The sequence below is a fragment of the Scomber scombrus genome, chromosome 10 (assembly GCF_963691925.1).
Source record: "Scomber scombrus chromosome 10, fScoSco1.1, whole genome shotgun sequence".
Lineage (NCBI taxonomy): Eukaryota > Metazoa > Chordata > Actinopteri > Scombriformes > Scombridae > Scomber > Scomber scombrus.
The window spans coordinates 20692211-20712319 of NC_084979.1; the positions used below are offsets into that span (position 1 = coordinate 20692211).

Sequence of the window (20109 nt, forward strand, 5' to 3'; positions counted from 1 at the left end):
TTCTCTACTAGTCTGTGAATAACTTGCCGCAAGATCCATGAGAACAAGTATGAGACCAGTGCACACAATTTAATACCGAGTGCAAGCACATTTGTCAGGAGGTTACCAATGAGGAAACACTCTTCATGTTAAAGGACGGGACACAATCTTTCATGTTTGTCACATGGCCAAATGAACATTGAAATAGGTTTTTCTAGCTGTAATCATTTCTCCTGTTTATGCTGGCTATTAAATGATCACTTCGTAATCCACAAGCCTCCATCTGTGATAAAATGCATTTGTAAGTTTATCTGAAGCTTCAGCTGTCCAAATTAGTCAAATCAAGTGGATCTTTCAATGTTAGTCTTTTTAATGTCAAACCCTCTCCCTTTACTACCATACTTCCCCAATACCAACAGCTTCAAAACAATCACAGAAGGAACTTGATTGTAAAAAGTCTGTAAATGTGGCAGATATTCCCTCATGACTAACTGAGGGTGCTGAAGCTTCACAGAAACTTTTAAATGCATTTTTGCATTTGTGGATTTTGGCCCCATCACTTACATTATAAGTGCATTTGAAGGGGACCGGTATGTACAGGAGGAAAGACTATGAGGAAAACCTCTTTCAGTGATCATATGGGTACCTGACTGTTGTTTTAAGACAGACTGGAAAAATTGTGAATCTGTCTTTAACTAAAAATACTTAAGAGCGTAAATTGGTTCATTGTTTTTGTAAGTCTGTTTGCTTCTACTACTGATGTTGTGAGATGACTTTTATTTAGATTTTTTGAAAAATCATTATGCACCATTTTATATCACACAATGCACACTATCAGTAATCAAGGATGCATGTGCAGAATTGATACCGGACTTGCTAGAAAGGCAGACACATGGTATAGTGGCTGTACAAAAAAGGTCATGTTTCAAAAACACACAGGCACTGCCATTCTCCTTAGATGACTGAAACCCATTACAGTACATGAAGGAGCTATGAGTATTATACATTATAGAACATTTAGGGCAAACCACTGTTTTATAGTCTCTCATCTGTCATGTAATAAACATGTATGATACAACAAGATCCCTCTTCGGGGGGGGGGGGGGGGGGGGGGGGTGTGTGTGTGTGTGTGTGTGTGTGTGTGTGTGTTGGTAATGTACTGAATAGAGAAAGGAGGATCCAGCAGCAGTCAGCATCCATGACCGTTCCTCTGCCACATCTCCACTGTGTGGCAAGCGCTAGTAGCTGCAGTTATAGGTGGAGACGCTGCATTGCATTCAAGTCCGTAACAGAGTCCTGATGTGATTCTGTGTGGCTGAGCTTGTCCAGCAGAGGGCCGCTACAGCCCAAGCAGCATTCACTAACAAGCCAGTCATCTCCAGAGTTCGGTGTCCAGCTCAACACAGATAAGAGTGAAGAAACAAAGAAAGAGAGGGAGACATCACAAAAGTTGAAAATGAGCTTTTAGCCTGTTTGGCTACTTAATGCGAACCTAATACCACTGAGGTATTCACTGTGACACTTAACAGTGACAAGGCAGACGAGGGAAGTAGAGCAACAAAGAGGGATTTTTATGAAAAGCAGCACAGCGCCCACCAACCGCAGAGAAAATATATATGAAATATATTACAGATTAAAACAAAACAAAAAAAAGAATAGAGAAATAAACTTTTCAGACTATTGGTGAGAATATCCAACAGTTAAAACATTTAAATTAGAGTTTGTGTCCAATCATCTTTTGGCCAAACAAACAGAAACAAAAAGCAACTTGTGGTAAGGTTGAGAAATAGCCTCAGTAAGACAAATAATTACTTGTATTGGTTGTATGTGTATGTACAGTCCGTGTGTGTAAGATATGCTGACACATAATGAATATAAACATATACATGCCACCCTTGAAGACCACAAGAGGGTGTGAGAGAATAGAAAACTACCGATAATGAGCAATCAAAGGCTAGGTGAAGAGAAAGAGGAAGAGTCTAGTCCGTTCATTCTTCTCCGACCCGGTCAACTAGTGCACACTCTCCGTCATGTTAATGTGTTCCTGGATTTCGCGGACAGCAAGGATGCGGGCGAGCATCTGCTCCAGCTGTTCTTTTGGGATTGGCTGAGTGGAGTACCAGATGGGGCTGTTTGGAGCCACCACAGGCTCAGGAGTCAGGTAGAAGGTATCATTACGACCTTTAGCACTCTGCGGACTGACAGAGAAACAGAACAGTGTCAGCACATTATTAATCTGATGTCAAAGTTTAAATTTTAGCCAGTCTGCCTACAATATAATTTACTAAATACTCTTTTTGCTGCAAAGGAGAAGATTAGTGCCACAGTGAATGCTGATAGCACCCTTAAAAAAGAAAATTCACTGTTTTTACTATCTTTTCTTGTGGAATTGGCCATTGTTTCTTTCGTCTCACTGACATATAGTCGTATAATCAGCATTTAAGTTGGGTAAAATGTTACAGCTGCAAATTCAAGTGGGTAGAAAAAAGGTGACAAAAAAGTATGAACTAGGTTCCATTATGCACCACTTGTAATTATTCACCTCTGGGGCAAACAAAGCTGAAGTTAGCTAAATTTAGGCAGGCTAATGTTCTGTAGCTCAATTAAATAGCGACATTTCAAGTAAGAGTAACTGCATCACAAACATTGTCAAGCACAGTCCTGCACCACATGCCAGTGTGTCTGTGATTTATCAAGAGGAGCAAGGAATGAGTTACTGAAGTGGATCAGTCAACACAAGGTGAAAAACAGTTACTGAAGCCAAGGACTGTTTTATTCACAGGGACAGACGCCCATACAGCTTTAAAACAGCAAACTCAAAGGGACGACACTGACCCAGAGACTGATGTAAACAACAGTCAGCAGCATTTCAGTGACAAAATGCCTTCACTAAATAAATATTCAGTGTATCTCTGCCCATGTTTACTAATGTTAGTGTGACAGAAGACACTTTTCTGGAGTATTTATTGATTAATTGATTGATTATTTTAGCGACACTTGAATTACGAATGTAAAATATAAATTCCCGGTTTCAGTTGAATTGTCTGAGGTATTGAGTGTGTGACGTCTTTGATCATTTTATTATATTTGTTAAATTTTGTGCCTACAATGCAATGCGTCTTATTTTTCATAGGTGACCAAATCTGTTTTGTACGTTTCTTTTCTTTTTGCTAATTGTTTTGTTTCCTTTTTCACACAGGTGTTTTGTTCCTTTTTTTTGTCTCCTCTTCTGTTTTGTAATTATTTAAAGTCTCAATTGAAATTCTGTATACTACTTAAATAAATCATTTTCCTCTTCCAGTTCTATCCCTACTCAACTTTCTTTTAGTTTTATATTTACCATTTGAAGAGGTAGAAATCGTAGAGCTTGATCGGACATCGCAACGGGTTCTCCGGGTCCTCCAGCTGCTCTGAGTACATGTCGTCTGTGACTGAAAGAACACACATACAAATGTTATTTATCCTTAAGATGAAATTTGACTACGGCACAAATCCAATGTGCGCTCTTACCTTTCTGCCCTATGAACCTCTCTGTAGACTTTAGGTATCGGATGCTGGTGCTCTTGTCTTTGGGGTTATTGGGACTCTTCCTGGTGTGTCTTAGCACTTTAGAAAAGGCCACTTTTAGATGCTGATCCACTGTCCTGAGGTGGAAATACCTGTAAAAATACAGTATATATACACACGTTGGTAGCCATAATGGGGAAGTGGGGTGATGCAGAATAAAAACCGCAGTATTTTTTATATATTTGTATTTAGCAGATGAGCAGGTTGTGTTTATTACTGTGATCTAGATTTTAGATAAAATGGTATGGAAAGCAGTATAGCCAAATTATTGAAGAATGAAGTCACCACATTAAATGACTCAGGTAATTTGAGGTGGCAGCATGTGCAAGCACAGAGTAACTCACTTGGTGTTGAAGAACATTAGAGTTGTGAGCAGCGTTGCAGGGGAATGTGCTCCCAGCTGTTTACATTCCCACAACATCTCCTCTGTCACATGACTGGGGATAACATAACCTGCAGGGGAGATGAAGAGATTATATGTAACAAAATAGTGTTGCATGCAAGTATAACCAATTGAGACAAACTACTGCAGGGATTTCCGAACAGTTCAGAGAAGAGGTGGGTGGGGGAAAAAAACTTAATTCTTCTGAATCAATTGACAAATGGCCAAAAATATCTTTTGTAATAACGTTAATCAATAACGTATGTTGATACAACTAAACTGTGAGGGAAGAGCGCAGCAGCCTCCGGTGCACACACTGGAGTCATCCTGTAGTTTTTAAAAAAAGAGAACAACATTTGGGCACATTTTGGATTTAATGACTAGACAATTAGTTTTACAAGAGGAAAGAGGAGAACTACTTTGTTAAAACCCTCATACCCCATCACTCATAGACTAACTCCAGCTCTAATAAACAAAACCTGCTGACCAACAGTCACTGCAGCACCTTACAAACCAACAACTTAAACCGACTCAGGCGGAGCGAAGAAAATCATCATCATTCATCCACCATCTGTTTCATTTAAAACCCTGCCACTGTACAGCGTTATCTGATTACAGTGATACAAACAGTGTAGGCTGTAAAATGCTTTCAACGTAATGCAGTCAAATTAAATATATAACTTTAAAATAATGTTTAAAAGCTGCAGAGACAGTGACCTTCACCAGGACCAGTTAGCTGTCAGTTATATTTCATATTTCAGCTCTGTGGACAAAGGACAGGAGTTCAGGGATTTCCACAACGGTATGAAGCCAGCTTCATAGAGAGGCTTCATAAAGAGGGAAAAAGTAGTATGATGGCCCGTGGCACATGAATTACACTATTCTATCACATATACTGATCCGCACAATATAATGAGTTTACTAGCTTTCTTTTGGTGGCATCTTTCCCTTTCCTTTTCTTCTCTTGATATACTCAACATGTATGGGAAGCAAGGAGGTGTTATTTAAGAAAAAACACTGACTTTGTTACACACCATGCAGAAGAAAATTACTCATTGATAGGATATAACCAAAAATGTAAACCATGGATAAAACGTACGATGTGGAAAAACCTAATCATACATATGTTTGCCGAAAGTTTCATTACATCATATTTTATTTTTTAAAACTTCTGACATTATTTTGCATAATTGGTCAATGGCAAAAAAACAATACAAAAGCCTTCTGGGATATTTTTAACTGTAAAATTATAGTGTGAGGCTGAGGCATAGCCTACATTTTCCTCATATGACAGGCCTGTTACTTTAACAACATTGCCTGTTTTGTGCGTGTGTGCAATGCCTCTTACAGAAAGCTCTGCTGTAAAAGGCGCAGTGAAGATTATTCATCGATTCATTAAGCCCATAAACCTCTGTGTGGTGTTTATGGAAAAAGCTGCGCTTTCTGTGGACTTTCTTACTGCGAAATCACCAACTTGCTGCCACTGGTGTTTTCTGAAGAAGCTCGTCTAATGAGGATGTCCTGTCTGTTCAATCAATGCAATTCTTAATATTAGTTATCAATTATTTTGATATTTTTATATATGTCAAACACTGAAAAACTCTCCACTCAGCAGGACACAATGTCTCAGCTCACACACACACACACGCACGCACACGCACACCTTGGTGCCTTGGTGATTTTTCAGAAGAGTCGTGCCTCCTTAATTCTGCTGCATTTTACGGCAAGGAAGAGAAGCCGTCTAAGTCCTGACATTCTCCCATAGATATCACAGAAAACAACAAACGTATCAGATTTGACTCACAACATTAACGCCAAATAAGATGCAGATAAATACTGAACAAACCACACATCCAGCGATAACACACTGTTACCAGCAGGAAAAATAAAGCGATAACCTGTTATCTCTGCCCTGAGATTGAGACAGAAATTTTGGCACAATAGATTTGTACCTTAACTATTGCACACTGTGTCTGAGATAAAAATGTTGTTGATAAGACATGAAGCTGATAAGAACACACACTGCAAGTCCCTGATAGGTTTGATAAAGGTATTTTGGTCTCACCTAGCGGATGAATAGGTGGTCTCCAGGGCTCCAGGATCTGGTGCAAACTGTGAGCGAAGCGAGTGTAGTACTGATCTGAGAAAACGTCATCCACACGACCATTATCAAACAGATACTGCAGGGGAAAAAAACGGATGAGGTCCATCACTGTTTCCACATTAAAACCAAGTACCAACAGTGATGGATCAGACGTTGAGAGCTGTGAGTGTTTGTGTGTTTGAAGTGAACTTACTTTTTGTATGCACAGAAAAATATAGTAGAGAACATCAGACTCGAAACACTCCCCCTCCAGCCCCCGGGCCTCTGTTGTCATCAAAGAGAGACCCATGCAAAGCTCAGCAACTGCACATGACACTAAGTCCTCCTGGAAACGCAGTGCCTGGCGTCCTAAAACACAGACATGCCGGTGATTGGATTGACAGATAAAAGAAGCAAAATATAGTTTTAACATAATAATAAACATTGTGTATAAGCACTTACGGCCAATTGGGGCCAATTTATTTGTGTCTGATTTTTCCAACTCTGCGTTTTTCCGCTGAGCCCAAAGCCGCCACACGTCAAGCCCCTCCTCTGGCTTTAAAGTAGAGGGTAACAGCAGCTCCTGCACCTGCTGCTGGCCTTGACTGTCTACCTCTGCTACCACTGTCTGACCCTGAACAGAAACAAACACAGCAACACTGTTACCCCATTCTATACCAAGAGATGCATCTAGTGAAGATAAAAGACCGAAATAGGAATATGGTGTTATTACCTGTAGCTGCTGTGCGTCCTGTCCTGACAGCCCCTGTGTGTGCAGCACCTGCTGCTGTGGGTCCCAGATAAGGGACTGTGTAGCGTTGGAGTAGCCCTGTACTGCAACTGGGATGTGGATATTTCCATTCATCAGCTGGGCAGGGAACAGTGTGTTTGCAGCCAGCGTGTGCACCACCTCTTCCTGGCCCCCCATTCCTCCAGAACTTGTTATGCTGGAAACAGCCTGTGCTGTCTGACTTTGACTGGCAGGGATTTTCAGCTTGTCATTATCAATAGTAATTTGTGTTGGCATTGTGGTCATCGTTGTAGTGTTCGCTCCAACCTGCACTGTTCCATAGGCCTCCTGGGGGATGGCAATATGTGTGACCTGCTCACGACCTCCAGATCCAGCAGGAGCAGAATAAACAGGGATGGTCCAGGTCTCCCCTGTTGGACTGGTGATAGTGCCTGTGGCACTGTAAAGGTGGGAGCTGTCCACAGTTAGCAGATCTGGCCGCAGGGACACATAACTTTGCTGCTGACCCTGTCCCTGAGGGATAGCTAGGACTGTGGCTACCTGCTGACCAGGCAGAGCGTAGGACACAGTGATGGGCATATCCACCTTGCGCTTCTTGGCTGGCTGAAGGACGCCTGCTCCCTGGGATGTAGCAACAGTGGTTCCCAGTACCCTCCTCTCAGTATTGTCCTGCTGCTGGGTGGGAGAGAGAGCTCCGACTGTCTGGATTTGGATCTGTTGTCCTCCTGCAACGGCTGCCACCAACTGGGCTTGCAGCTATAACACAGGAGAGGGACTTGGATTCAAACTTGATAATAACATTTGCTATCCTGCCATTAATGTGGTGTGTGCATGTGTTGGTATACCTGTTGGTGCTGCTCCTCAGTGAGGTCCCCAGGCTGAATCAGCTGTGCCGTAGTCACACCTTGTAGCTGTTGATGGGAGCCAGAGGGCACTTGGAGGACCTGACCCAGCATCTGACCTTGCTGCTGGCCCTGAATCTGCACCTGAAAAGAGAAGAATTTGCACCCCAGGGATTAAATGGATGATTGGGTGACAAAGATAACACAACAGCAAACCGCAGATACATACCTGCACTATCTGTTGCTCTGTATTCTGCTGTACAGAGTGCTGATGAGACGTGGACTCTTGTATCTGTATCTGTTGCTGCTGCGGCTGAACCTGCACCTGAACCTGCATCAGAGAACCATGCCTATCAGAGAGAATTTTAGCTGAGAGTTACAAAACCTTAATCTTAAAATCTTAATAAGCAAATTTACCGGACAAGCCAGTTCCAAGAGTGACCCCGCCACCTCAGTGCTGTCTGTGTAGATGCAGTTAGCTTCTTGTTGATAGACCATTGTGGTGGTGGTGGTCGTAGTATCTCCACTTTGCTGGTTGAACTCCTGCAGGGCATCTGGACCCTTGTTGGCCAAGGACTCCAGGAACTCCTTCATGCGATGCTGAGGGATGCTCCGAGCTTTCTGCCTCACAAGCTCTTCATAGGAGCCTGTGCCATCCAGGGAGTTATTCATGGCTGCCAACAGTGTCCTCTTCTATAAGGGGGAATCTGGATAACAGGGGGAATTCATGTAGGGTTGTTTTAAAATTGCTTAATATAATTATAACTGCATTAACACTGCAGTAGCCCTTACAAAACTGTAAAATGCAGATGTTATGTTTGAAATAACAATGAAAAGGAAGCATAAAACTCAAACAGTGTTTTCAAGCAGCTCCACAGACGGGTGGTAATACGAAAGGGTTAAATCTAGCTGAGTGTATACGAGCTGAGCTGGGACAAAAAGCGCGGTCACTTTCCAAAATCCGACAGTTATTCAAAAGCAGCAACGGGAAACACACACAGAGCTGCACAGTTTCACGCGGCGATTAGATTACGATTATTTGCATTTGTGGCTCCACAAAACAGCTGGTTACACAACAAGCTCCTGTTAGCCAGGTACACGGCACACACATAAGAGCCAGTCACAGCTGAGTTTGGGGTATTAAAGTGCTCGTGTCTCACCACTGCAGCTTCATAGCTCACTTACACTCACCGCTGCTTCATCTACACGGAGCTAAATAAGCTGAGGTGCCTCTCTAATGCTGCTAATGTTGCACACACCGACTATATTTTCTGTTATCGTCCCAAAAGCTAGCAGGCTAACATTAGCAGGCGCGTGAGCTACCTCTTCCTCCAACCGGGCCGAGGCTCGAGCCGCCCACGAGCGTTCCTCTGCCCCTCTGATCGGCGCGTGTGTTCCACACGAGCGAGGAGAGGAAGGAGGAGAGCCACGTGTTGCCGGTTCTCCTCTCTTTTTTGTTTTATTCTATGTCTTTAGTGATGTTGGTTAGATGGCTTTGCTTTTTCTTTTTCTACAACACTCATATTTCTCTGGGCGCCATCTTACAACAGCGTCCTCAGACCAATAAGAGAGCGATTTGTAACTCTGCGCTGCTGTCGCGGTGTTTCCACCGGCTGGTATCGCGATGATTCAAGCTCCTAAAATGGTTTGTTAAAGGCGACAGACTCAGGCAGAGTGGCTGGCCAGATCAGGGTAGATGTCAGTCCACCTTAAAACCCACTTAGGCCAGACAGACGCTCCTAGTGGTTCACTGGCTTCTGAATCTTTTAAGGTAGTCCTGCAGAGATGCGCTGAATATCCGGGTGGTGCTCGGCAAGCTCTGGGCAGCTGAGGGTTAATTCGGTTCAGCATGGCCTGCATCATAGACTACATTATCATATTATTATAGTCAATGGTCTGCATCATAGCTGTAATAATATTACCTTTTAAATATTATTATATATATATATATACATATATATATTATTTATTTTACTTATTTCTTACATAATTTTTATATAATTATATAGAATCTATGGTCTGCATCTCCTCCACTGCTTTCTGTTATGGACCAAAAAATTCTTAGTATTACTTTATGTTGCTTATTGGGAAAAGTAGAGGACAGGACAATGGTGGAATAAGTGTTCAGATCCTTTACTGAGGCAAACATGCCTATACAGCAATGTAAAAATACTCCATTACAAGTAAAGTCCTGCATGTAATGTCCTACTTAAGTAGAAGTACATAAGTATTAACACCGAGATGTATTTAAATATGAAAGTAAAAGTACTTGTTTCATCCCTCTGATATTATATATGACAGCATTAAATTATCAATACTGAAGCATCAGTGTTAGAGCAGCATGTTACTGTTGTAGCTGCTGGAGGTGGAGCTAGTTTGCAACTACTTTATGTACAGTAAGCTAGTTTAGTCCAGTTGCTCCCAACCTAAGGGCCTAAGGGTCGTGAGATGATTAATGGGAGAAGAAAGGAGAAAAAACAAAATTATCATACACCAATCTGTTTTCAGTATTTTGGACTTTGTTTCCAATGAAATATTGAGTAATTTGAACATTTATTGACATGAATCCATGTGAAAAGTGTAGAGAGAAAAATCACTATTTGGTGGAGCTGTTAACTCATAGACATAAAGAATGTGACCCATACTAAACGCTGCTTTTTTTCTAAGATGTCAAAAGCCAGAAAGGTTGGAAACCACTGGTTTCATCTTTAAAAATGTTTTGTTTTTTAAAAGCTTGTTATATTATCCATTGAATACACATAGTGGAGTAGAAAGTACAGTATTTCCCTCTGAAATGTAGTGGAGTGGAAGAATAAACTAGTGTTAAAATGGAAATTTGTTTTTTGGTTGTTTAAATCAGTGCAGCTTCCACATTGTCTTGTGTTTTTGCTTTTATAGATTATATCACAGTTCAGTAAGAGCTTAGTTTTTTTTACACTGTAGACTTTCTTTTTGAAATTGTAAAATCAACAGTGAATAGTTCTACCTGTTAGTTTACTATACACACATGATCAATTACTGTCCCCCTCCACCAGTTTAATATTCTGTGGAGGCATCAATAATCATAGACAATATATAATATACATATATAAAAGTACATCAAAACTATCAGTGCATCCATACCTGAGGTGATAAAGACAGAAACGTGGCAGGTTTATTTTATTATTATTTATTCTCATCTCCTGTCAAAAGGACACATGTGCACCCCTCTGAGACTTAAAAAAACATACAATGGTTTGGCAGTGACCCGCCATCTTTGTAAGAAAGTCATGTATGGCATTTGAGAGCATGTCCTGTGTGTAACACCAGCATAGATTCAATGTTAAATTGACACAGATGAGATTCGTGTTGAACCATGGTCAAAGTTGCATACATTCAACAAAGAGGAAACACTTAGTGTATATTATTGCAGCGGATGTCTAAAAGAAATTAGGACTGACACTGACTGGCAAAGCTTCAGATTGATTAAACCGAAGCTGCAGTAATTATTTTTTACCATTAATCTCTCATGAAATTATAACAACATGATTGTTGAACAATATCAACAATCATGATATAAAGTTTTCCCAATTTCAGTGAAACAGATGCATGCACCAGAACTGCAATTTAGAAATATGGACATGTATTTATTGCAATGTCTGATTTGGCTCAATCTCAAGCTAAGCAGTCTGTTCTTTAGCTGGTTTTACACACTGAGTGATGCAAACAGTTTGGACATGTTTCTGTGGGCTCATGGGAAGCAGGAAATGTGGTTTGATCAAAGTCAATCAGATCTTCCCAGGATCCTCTTTGAGCGTGACTGTTCTGTTGAAGACGAGCTACAGTGAGAGAAAAAGAGCACGTTACAGTTCATGTTCATCTTACATAGGTCCCAAAATGTTTTGAATAGTAGCGGAGTAGTAGTAGCCATAAATAATATCTCAAATGAACTAAAAATAGAAGCTTTCAACAATGATCATTTGCAATATCAAACAGTGCAGTTTCAAAGTTGCATAAAAAACATGAGAAAGAAGTGAGGATGTAACAAACATGAGAATGTCAAAGTATATCTGCCTAAATCTAGTAGCAGCAGTACTCTTGTGGTACTGTACCTTGTCTGCGGTGCTGTCAGGGTCCAGGGAGAAGTAGCCAACTCTCTCAAACTGGAATTTGTCGAAAACTTTTGCTCCCCTGACGGAAGTATCCACTAAGGCACTGCTGATGTTAAGGGAATTCTGAATGACAAAAGGAGGAAATATGTTAAACAATCACTACAACATCTCAGTAAATCCACTTCTATCACTGTAGGGAACAAAGGGACAAACTCACAGGGTTGATGTCACTCAGGAAGCCGTTGGGCACTTCAGATGAATCCTCTGGGTGTTTGTGTAGGAATCTACCAAGATAGGAGAGATTTTCAGAGTTTATGCAGGTTTCACAAACTTTTTTAATGCCACATAGAATGTAATTTAATATCCGTTTTATGTTAAAATTATGAAAGATATCAATAAAAACCATTAGGGATGATGAGGCCTAGAATTATTTACCAAGTGCAACTTCTTGACAGTACATAAGAATCATTCCCAATAATATAACTAATGACTGATTAATTAGGACCTGGACAAAAGCACCAGAAAGAGAAATAATCAATAGATTAATATGTTTAAAAAACTAATTAATTTGAGATCAGAGGTCTGGAACAAAGGAATTGGGAATTTTCCAGCCAGGTTTTTCTAAAATTAAATTAAAAAAACATTTTATAACCAACATCAGAGAAAAAAATATTTAAGACCTTTGTAAATGACATTTGAGACTTAAAAACATTCTGAGGCCTTTTTATTTTGAGGACAAACTAAAATCAATGCTTTCAGGACTTGCAGATACCCTGGGTTTTGGTAAATGAGTTTCCTACATGAAGTGTTGGTTAAGAATGGCTTTTCTGTGACTTACAGTCTTTCATAGAGGCGCACTTCACACTTCAGTGGCTGGCTGACCCAGTGGATGAAGGCCTTTGGTTTCTCAGCTGTGTCAGAGCTGGAGCATGTCACCTCCAGTTCCACCACTTTACCCTGAGAGTCCTGAGAAACAGAGCGGAAGACAGCAGACGGACCACATGATACATAAAATAGTACTTTAAAGACATTCATAAAGCCAATACCTGCTAAGAATATAAAATACCAAGATCATGTGTTTTGTTACACATGTGACTGTAATATGATCTGGGGAAACTATTAAATTTTACTTTAGAGCTACTGAGTAAAACATCTGGACTTACCTTGATGACCTTCTGGACAGAAATGACATACCCAGCATGCCTTAGGCCTACAGGCTGTTCTGAGGTCAGACGCTTGTAGCCCTTCTCCATCACCTGCAAAAAAAGAAGAAAAGCCCACCATCATCTTCTGTCTACAATCCAAAAAATGTAGAAACAAAGTACTTATGGATGTTTGTCTCTAACCTCTCTGAAGTCACTCTGTTCAATGAAGATGGTGCGTGTAAATGGAACGGTGTGGCTACCCTTGGATTCGTTGGCAGGAAAGTCTGGCACTCGCACTTCAGACTGAAAGAGAAGACGACGATGCATGATGTTAATGTCACATAAAAGACAGAACATCCAGGATAAAACAAGTTCTCTGGTAATTAGACATGTCTGTGTATTTGTCAGTAATGTACCATTGAGTTCTCAGGAAGGTTAGTTATGGTGATTTTGAGTGGCTCCAGGACAGCCATTGCTCGAGGTGCTGTGTCGTTAAGCGCATCCCTGACACATGACTCCAGTAGATGAGGCTCTGTTGTTGTCTGGGAAACAGTGACTCCCACCTGCCAACACATGTAATGTATTATTACAGCGTGCTCCTACATTAGACTACTAGTTCCTCCATCCATCCAACCATTCATCCTTCCATACATTACGTTCTGCACAAAGCCGTAGCCAGGATTTTTCAAATACCGAGGTCAAAAACAAGACCACAATTTATATGACTGTTCGATTTAATCCATGATGTATTTATACTGCTTTCTTGCTGTGCATGTCTCAGTCATGGTCATTCTTGTGGTCCAGTTCTTTCTTATCATTTCCAATTGGGCAACTTAAATCAACTCCTATTTCAGTATTCTACAACTTCCATGGTTGTATATTTAAAAATTATCACTGCAATATATTATTTGTTTGTTCTTAAAATGTGGAATGGAGCACGGCCTGCTGGGAAAGGGAGAAAAGGGCTCATCCAATGAATGAACAGTTTGCTAAATTGGGTCAAGTCCAATTCACAAATGTAGACAACATATTTCTGGCGATTTCAAGGCTTCACTCCACCGCTGGCTATAGCCGGATACTTTCGTTTTGACATGGCAGCGGAATCTTCAAGTACGTGTCACATGACGGTCCGTTGATGCAAGGATAATTGTCTCGTCAGCTATTTTCACTTCACAATTAAACAAAACTTCAAGAAAAAATACCGAGGACATGACCTCGGTGTCCTCAATGGTAGCTACGGCCATGGTTCTGCATACCCGTGCACAGAAGTTGTTAATTGACTCTGGTGGGAAACCTCGTCTCCTCAGTGCAGTCAAAGTAAAGAGGCGGGGATCGTCCCAGTCTCTGTAATTAGAAGAATATGGTATGTAGTTAATTCACACATTTTAAGAAGCACAAAGACAACACATGGAAACTTGTGGTGAAAAGGCTGCACACCAAATCACAGTGAGTAGAATAAACCGTATGCTTTGGGATGGTAGAGTCAATTATGTGCTGTCAGAGATTTACGTTGCTATTATAATAAATCCAATATGCTCCGGAGGATTTGGGCTGTGTCGAAAGTCCGACCCTGTACAATTGATGGCGTTACTTTTGCATTCTGTCATGAGATTACAATGTAGAATTGCCATCTTATTAAAAGTAGAGTGGTGCAACTAATAATCATTTTCATTATTAATTCATCTGCCAATCCTTTTTTTTTTTTTTGGATTGATCCGTTATCTTTAAAATGTCAGAAATGTACTAAAAACTCCTGTTAGAATTTCCAACAACTGTCTTTTTCTTTTTTTAACAGAGCAACAGCCCAAAACCATAGAATGTTTAATTGAGTTTTGGCATTTTTGCTTACAAAACTAACTAAATAACTAAAACAATTATTTAACTGTATTAATATTTCCCGATTAATCTGATGATTGACTGATAAGCTGACTAATTGTTGCAGGTCTAAGAGGTGCACATCTGAAAAGGGGCTTTTGTGAAAAAGTTAAAGAAAAAAACAAGATATGAAGTAAGTATTGAAGTAGGTGGGCAAAAAGCAAGCAGACTTTTTCTCTCCTCAGGATATCCACTGATTTAGATTTATTTTCCATAGCAGTGCTCTCTCTTTCCCCACATTTAACAAGTTCAACAAATAACTAACAGACTGGAAACAAACAGCTAACAGAAATACCATGTTACCTGACAACGCCTGTCTCTACCAGTTTGATGATTTTCCTCTTGGACACAACGGTGTAGGTGAGGTTCAAGCGGCCATATTCCCACTGAACAGGGCAGTACACATCCAGAGCGTTACATAGCCAGTAATATGATGAACGCCTGTCACAAACACAAAAGGAACAAACACACTAACAAGTTAACAACATATTTGTATGCTTCCATGAAAGTCTATGATGAAGTACAACTACAAAAGAAAAGCACCAAAAAAAATGAATTCATACCTGGCCTGAAACTCTTTGGTACAGAGTGAGTGTGTGATATTTTCGATGGAGTCACACAGGCAGTGGGTGTAGTCATACGTGGGGTAGATGCACCTGGAAAGAAAGTAAACCACAGCTTGTTGTGAGGAAAGTATTCAAATAAAACTACCTGTGTGAATAGAGCAACACTTTAGGTTTTCATACCATTCATCTCCTGTTCGATGATGAGGCGTGTATTTGATGCGGTACGCCACCGGGTCCATCTTCCCATCCTCCATGATCATCTTCATCCTGAGTGTAGCCTCTCCCTCAGAAAACAGGCCCTTCTTCATCCTCTCGAACAACACCAGTGACTCTTCAATGGGACGATCTCTCCACGGTGATGGAGGAACGTTGTGGCCCTTCAGTTCCTCTCCCTTCTGGTGGCAGATATACGCGTGACCCCTGACAGAAGACAAAGAGAAGAATGAAATGTAATCTATCTATCCATGCACTTTAACCAACACATACACACAGTTCTTACACTCACCTACGAATAAGATCCACTGCAAGATCGTAGAGTTGCTGAAAGTTGTCTGATGCGTGTGTGACAGTATACGGCTCGTAACCTGTGTAATACAGTTACACTGATAAGAAACTACCTTCATGAATGTAGAAAGTAAAAGAAAAAAGGTTTCATCAGATCAAATATTGTAAATCAAGAGAATTAAACTCACCAAGCCACTCCACCATGTCCTTGATAGCAGTGAAGTATTTTTCCTCCTCCTTCTCTGGATTTGTGTCGTCATATCTCAAGAAACAAATTCCATTGTTCGCCTGTGAGAGAAGATGAGGTTAAAAAAACACATTTGCACTAGAGGGAGTTAAACAGCTTCGACAGTAACTGAAGTGGAAGTGAGGATAAAAAGTTTCGCACCTTGGCAAAACCAAAATTGAAGTTGATAGCTTTAGCATGTCCAATGTGAAGGATGCCGTTGGGCTCAGGAGGAAAGCGAGTACGAATCTAAAAGAATTCAACATGGGAGGAAGAAAAATCAAAATGAGTGATAATTTTCAAGTCAGCATGCTTCTTTTCCAAAAGCTAATGTTACTCATATAAGGTTTGTACCTGTCCGCCACTGATCTCCAGGTGCTTCTTAAGCAAGTTCATAGTGTTGGGTGTAACCACGTAGCCCTCAGTTTTATAGTTCTCGCCTGTAGGATGGAAGGCAAGGATGAAAGATGAGGAAACTTTTGAAAAAATCGCTAGCAAAGTATTAAAAAAACAGAGTAAAAAGCAAAGATGCTACTGTATCTAATTGTTTCAGGTGGTTCCTCCTCACCTGTTTTATGGAACTTCAGTGCTTCTCCTCTGAGCTGCTCCATCAGCGACTTTCCATCCCCAGTCATCACCTCACCTGAACAGCCGTTCACTGCCACCTCCTCTTTCTTCGTCTTCACATCCTTCTCTGCAACTTTAGCCTTCTGGGGCTGTGAGATGATTTTGAATTATCCACAGATGAAATCAAAACCTTCAGTGCAACGAAGTAATAGTAAGTAACTAACAATTTTTGGAAATACGGTTATTTGCTCTATTACAAAGAGTTAAATGAGATACCATTCTCATGTCTGTATGGTGAATATGAAGCAGCAGCAGCCGTTAAGCTCAGCTCAGCATAATAAAGCTCTCTTATTAACATGATATATCTCTTTCATTTAATATGTTCAAAAACGGAAGTGAAAAAACTACAATTGGTAGTTTATAAGTGTACTATTTTTACAAAGAGACTTTCTGTAGTCTTTGCCAACTTCACTGTGTTCAAGACTCCAGGCATAAAGCAAATATATCCTTTATATAACATGAGATGAGTTACCTTTGGTTTCTTCTCCAGGTCAGCTTCTGTCTTGGGTCCCAACAGATGCAGGACCTTTACGATCAAAGTCATATTTAGTTACAGAATGCAGTGGGAATCTAATAATGTCCGATCCAAATCTTTAATCACAAGGACAGACATTTTCAAACACACCTGCATGTCCACCTCATTTTTGATGACCTTTCCATCAGCCCATTTCAGAGCAGCGCGGGCCTCTCCTGCAACACAAAAACTCTGTGAGTCATTCTGTTGGCCTTTTACACTTTAATGTATTCAAAAATATTTATCCATTTAAGCATGAGTGCATACCCATTAGCAGTCCCATGTTGAAGTGGTACCTCTCCTTTAACAACTGTTCCTTGTGCTTCTTGATCACAGTCTCCACCTGCACAACATTCCTCTGTCACTACACACACAGCGCACAGTAAAGCTTGTAAAAAGGACATAATTATGGTCATTGTGCACTTACTGCATCTTCAATCTGCTCTGGTGTTACGACCATGCCCACTCCACATGCTGCTTCAAACTCCTTCTCGTTGAGGGGGTCCTGAGGATGACTCTTCACAAAGTCCAAAGCAGCTGCAAAAAAAAAGAGGAAGTAGAAATTCATGGAGGACTTCAGATAAGCACAGAAGTCATTGTATCCAGCCAGTCAAGCCCACAAGCTATCATTTTGTCACTCATTCATTCTGCTTAGTAAAATGCTCACAATGCTGCTAAACCTCCTCCAGCCTTTACCAACATTAGCATGATTTGTGGTTTCAGGAGTTTTTCCACTGTGTTTGTTAAATGTTTTGAGTAACAGTCGCCGCTAAATAAACATGCCAACGCCATTTCAGCCCATATCTTATTCAAATACATGTTGTACATACTGTGTTTTTGTCTGTTCTGCACTGTGTAGATGTATATAGATTTGTTTAAATTGGTAAATGTAATAAACAAAAATAGTTTATTTACACACAAATTAATATTTAAATTGGTGTTTGTACTTCTATATAAATTCTGTTTTTTTTTAGCACACAGTTCATCATGTCAGTGTGCATGTACATAATCTAACCTCACTACACAGAATCATTGTAATTTACTTTCCCCTTCTTACTCTGTTATGTTTGTTTTTATGTGTATTGCATTTTCTTCTGATATCTGGTCCACAATGAATTCCTTATACTTGTTACTTGATGAATAAGTCTGATTCTGGGGTCATTGGAGTGCTGCTAAAGTGCTATGTAATACAATTTAAACAAATGTTTTGTGAAAATTACCTGTCAGTGGATATTAAAGTCCCTTTCCACTCAAAAATGTGTTTTGCTTCTTATTCCTACAGTTAAGCTTCAGTGTACACAATGATGGATGTAAAGAGTTTGATGCTAAAAGGCTTTTTACACAATCATCTGCTGAAAGTGGGGAGTTTATCTGTGCTCATTCAATATCCAGTTTTAAGGAGTGTTGGAAAAGCATCATTTGTGACGTCACAACTAGTTTTGAAGCCAGTCCTGGTCTAATATTCAACTTACACAAGTGTGATGTGGACGCATGAAGCCTGCAGTACACACACCCTGAGAACTGACTGTTCAGTGAAGTAGGAGATATCTTGTTTCCAACAATTACATTTTTGATTTACCGATTCTGGACCAGATGTCATTTAACAGATTTTAACAAGATAATCTAACTTTTGTTTAATTTTGATGGAAAATCTGACAGAAATGACTCAAAGCAGCAGATTGTATACATATCTTGAAACATATCTGGAGAGGGGTTTTAATATTGAAAGTAAGTAATGTTTTTAAATGTAAGTATCACACAGCTTTGGTAACTCTTTCCTATAGATCAGTCAGGTTGTGACATGTCAGAAATGTCAAAAAATTACCTGCCAGCTGTAGCTCTGTGCAGATTTTGCGCTGAGCTATGGTGTCAGAGAGGAAAGCCAGGCGTTTGGTGTCTTTAAGGCGAGATGCCATACTGTACAGCAGTGTACCCATGGCTTTGTCCACTCCAGATGCTCCACTGACACGCTGAGCCTAATGAGAGCAGAGAGGAAAATACCAGAATTAAATGTTGCCGTTTAAAAAATAAGTGTGTCAAGATATAAGACACAAACAGGGAGGACCACTTCTCCTTATCTTGCCCCCAGATGTCATATCTTCAAGAAACCTGAATTGAGTGAAAATGAAAGTGAAATGATCCTGCTTCACTAACTAACGAAGTTTAGAGGAAATATAACTATAGCTATGAGCTATATAGGTGCACATACCTCTGAACACATGACAGGAGAAATAAGTAGGGACAACAAGTGAGCTAAAGGAGTACATGTCACATTTCAGGAGGTGTCGGGTCAAACCTGAGTGATCGCGTCCTTCAGGGTGGCACTAAGCGCTTCATTTTTTAGCGTTTCTTTAGCTTTCTGCTCACTGAGGCCAATGGAAGTGAGAAGTGTCACAGGATCCGCCATTTTTTCCTCTGTATATTCACCGGCTTGTTGGGAGCCACACAGACAGACACGCCGCCACACACACCACCTCTCCTCTTGGACAAAAACGGCGAGGGACGACTTCCTGTACACCTCAGAAAAAAATCATGCTGTACAATTATATGAACCAATCGCACACGACAGGCACGAATGGCGTTGACCAATCGCCAATGAGTGTGATTGAAGTTACCGCCCACTACGGACGAGAGAGCCAATCAGCGGTTATGTTGACATTCTAAAGGGAGGGGCCACCTGAATTAAAAAATGTTGCATCAGATTGACATATAAGTAATTTCAGTGATTTATTAACATGAAATTAGTACCGGAATAATTTATGATTAATAGTAGATGAGATGTAAAGTTAAAAACATCCAATCCTTGCACTTTTCCTCATTTAAATGTGTGATTTTGCTACGCAGTGTAAGGTCTTTTTTGTCCATCACAATCGACGCTCCTACAGACGTGTGTAGGGATGTGTTTTGTGGTGCCGTAAGTTACTATACCGGCTTGCACATTTATTTTTCTTACATTT

At 40.4% G+C, this 20109-nt stretch overlaps 2 protein-coding genes across 2 annotated transcripts; both read right to left on the reverse strand.

Moving 5' to 3' along the window:
* Window positions 1-637: 637 nt before the first annotated feature.
* LOC133987558 (transcriptional regulator QRICH1-like) lies at window positions 638-9133 on the reverse strand. Its single transcript, XM_062426958.1, has 12 exons — window positions 8928-9133; window positions 8022-8311; window positions 7834-7935; window positions 7608-7748; window positions 6745-7518; window positions 6474-6645; window positions 6226-6380; window positions 5994-6108; window positions 3891-3999; window positions 3490-3638; window positions 3320-3410; window positions 638-2177 (listed from the first exon to the last, which is right to left on the reverse strand). Exons 2-12 carry the CDS (start codon window positions 8274-8276, stop codon window positions 1991-1993), a joined length of 2250 nt encoding a protein of 749 aa, XP_062282942.1. The 5' UTR covers window positions 8277-8311; window positions 8928-9133; the 3' UTR covers window positions 638-1990.
* A 1624-nt stretch (window positions 9134-10757) lies between these two features.
* On the reverse strand, window positions 10758-19673 carry qars1 (glutaminyl-tRNA synthetase 1). Its single transcript, XM_062426957.1, has 22 exons — window positions 19449-19673; window positions 18978-19128; window positions 17580-17689; window positions 17420-17495; window positions 17264-17328; window positions 17111-17164; window positions 16580-16727; window positions 16366-16451; window positions 16174-16260; window positions 15974-16073; window positions 15787-15865; window positions 15462-15701; window positions 15279-15371; window positions 15019-15156; window positions 14097-14184; window positions 13257-13403; window positions 13042-13143; window positions 12859-12951; window positions 12534-12661; window positions 11913-11979; window positions 11696-11818; window positions 10758-11422 (listed from the first exon to the last, which is right to left on the reverse strand). Exons 1-22 carry the CDS (start codon window positions 19557-19559, stop codon window positions 11372-11374), a joined length of 2337 nt encoding a protein of 778 aa, XP_062282941.1. The 5' UTR covers window positions 19560-19673; the 3' UTR covers window positions 10758-11371.
* Between the last annotated feature and the right edge of the window lie 436 nt (window positions 19674-20109).

What these genes read in the sequence shown, in the direction of transcription:
- LOC133987558 (XM_062426958.1), bottom strand. Translation starts at nt 8,276, where the DNA reads ATGAATAACTCCCTGGATGGCACAGGCTCCTATGAAGAGCTTGTGAGG. An exon ending in CTGAGGAGCAGCACCAACAG is followed by an intron (nt 7,519 to 7,607) that starts GTATACCAACAC and finishes CCTGTGTTATAG; the next exon opens with CTGCAAGCCCAGTTGGTGGC. An exon ending in AGGACGCACAGCAGCTACAG is followed by an intron (nt 6,646 to 6,744) that starts GTAATAACACCA and finishes GTTTCTGTTCAG; the next exon opens with GGTCAGACAGTGGTAGCAGA.
- qars1 (XM_062426957.1), bottom strand. Translation starts at nt 19,559, where the DNA reads ATGGCGGATCCTGTGACACTTCTCACTTCCATTGGCCTCAGTGAGCAG. An exon ending in CAGAGCAGATTGAAGATGCA is followed by an intron (nt 17,496 to 17,579) that starts GTAAGTGCACAA and finishes AATGTTGTGCAG; the next exon opens with GTGGAGACTGTGATCAAGAA. An exon ending in TGGAGATCAGTGGCGGACAG is followed by an intron (nt 16,261 to 16,365) that starts GTACAAACCTTA and finishes GAATTCTTTTAG; the next exon opens with ATTCGTACTCGCTTTCCTCC.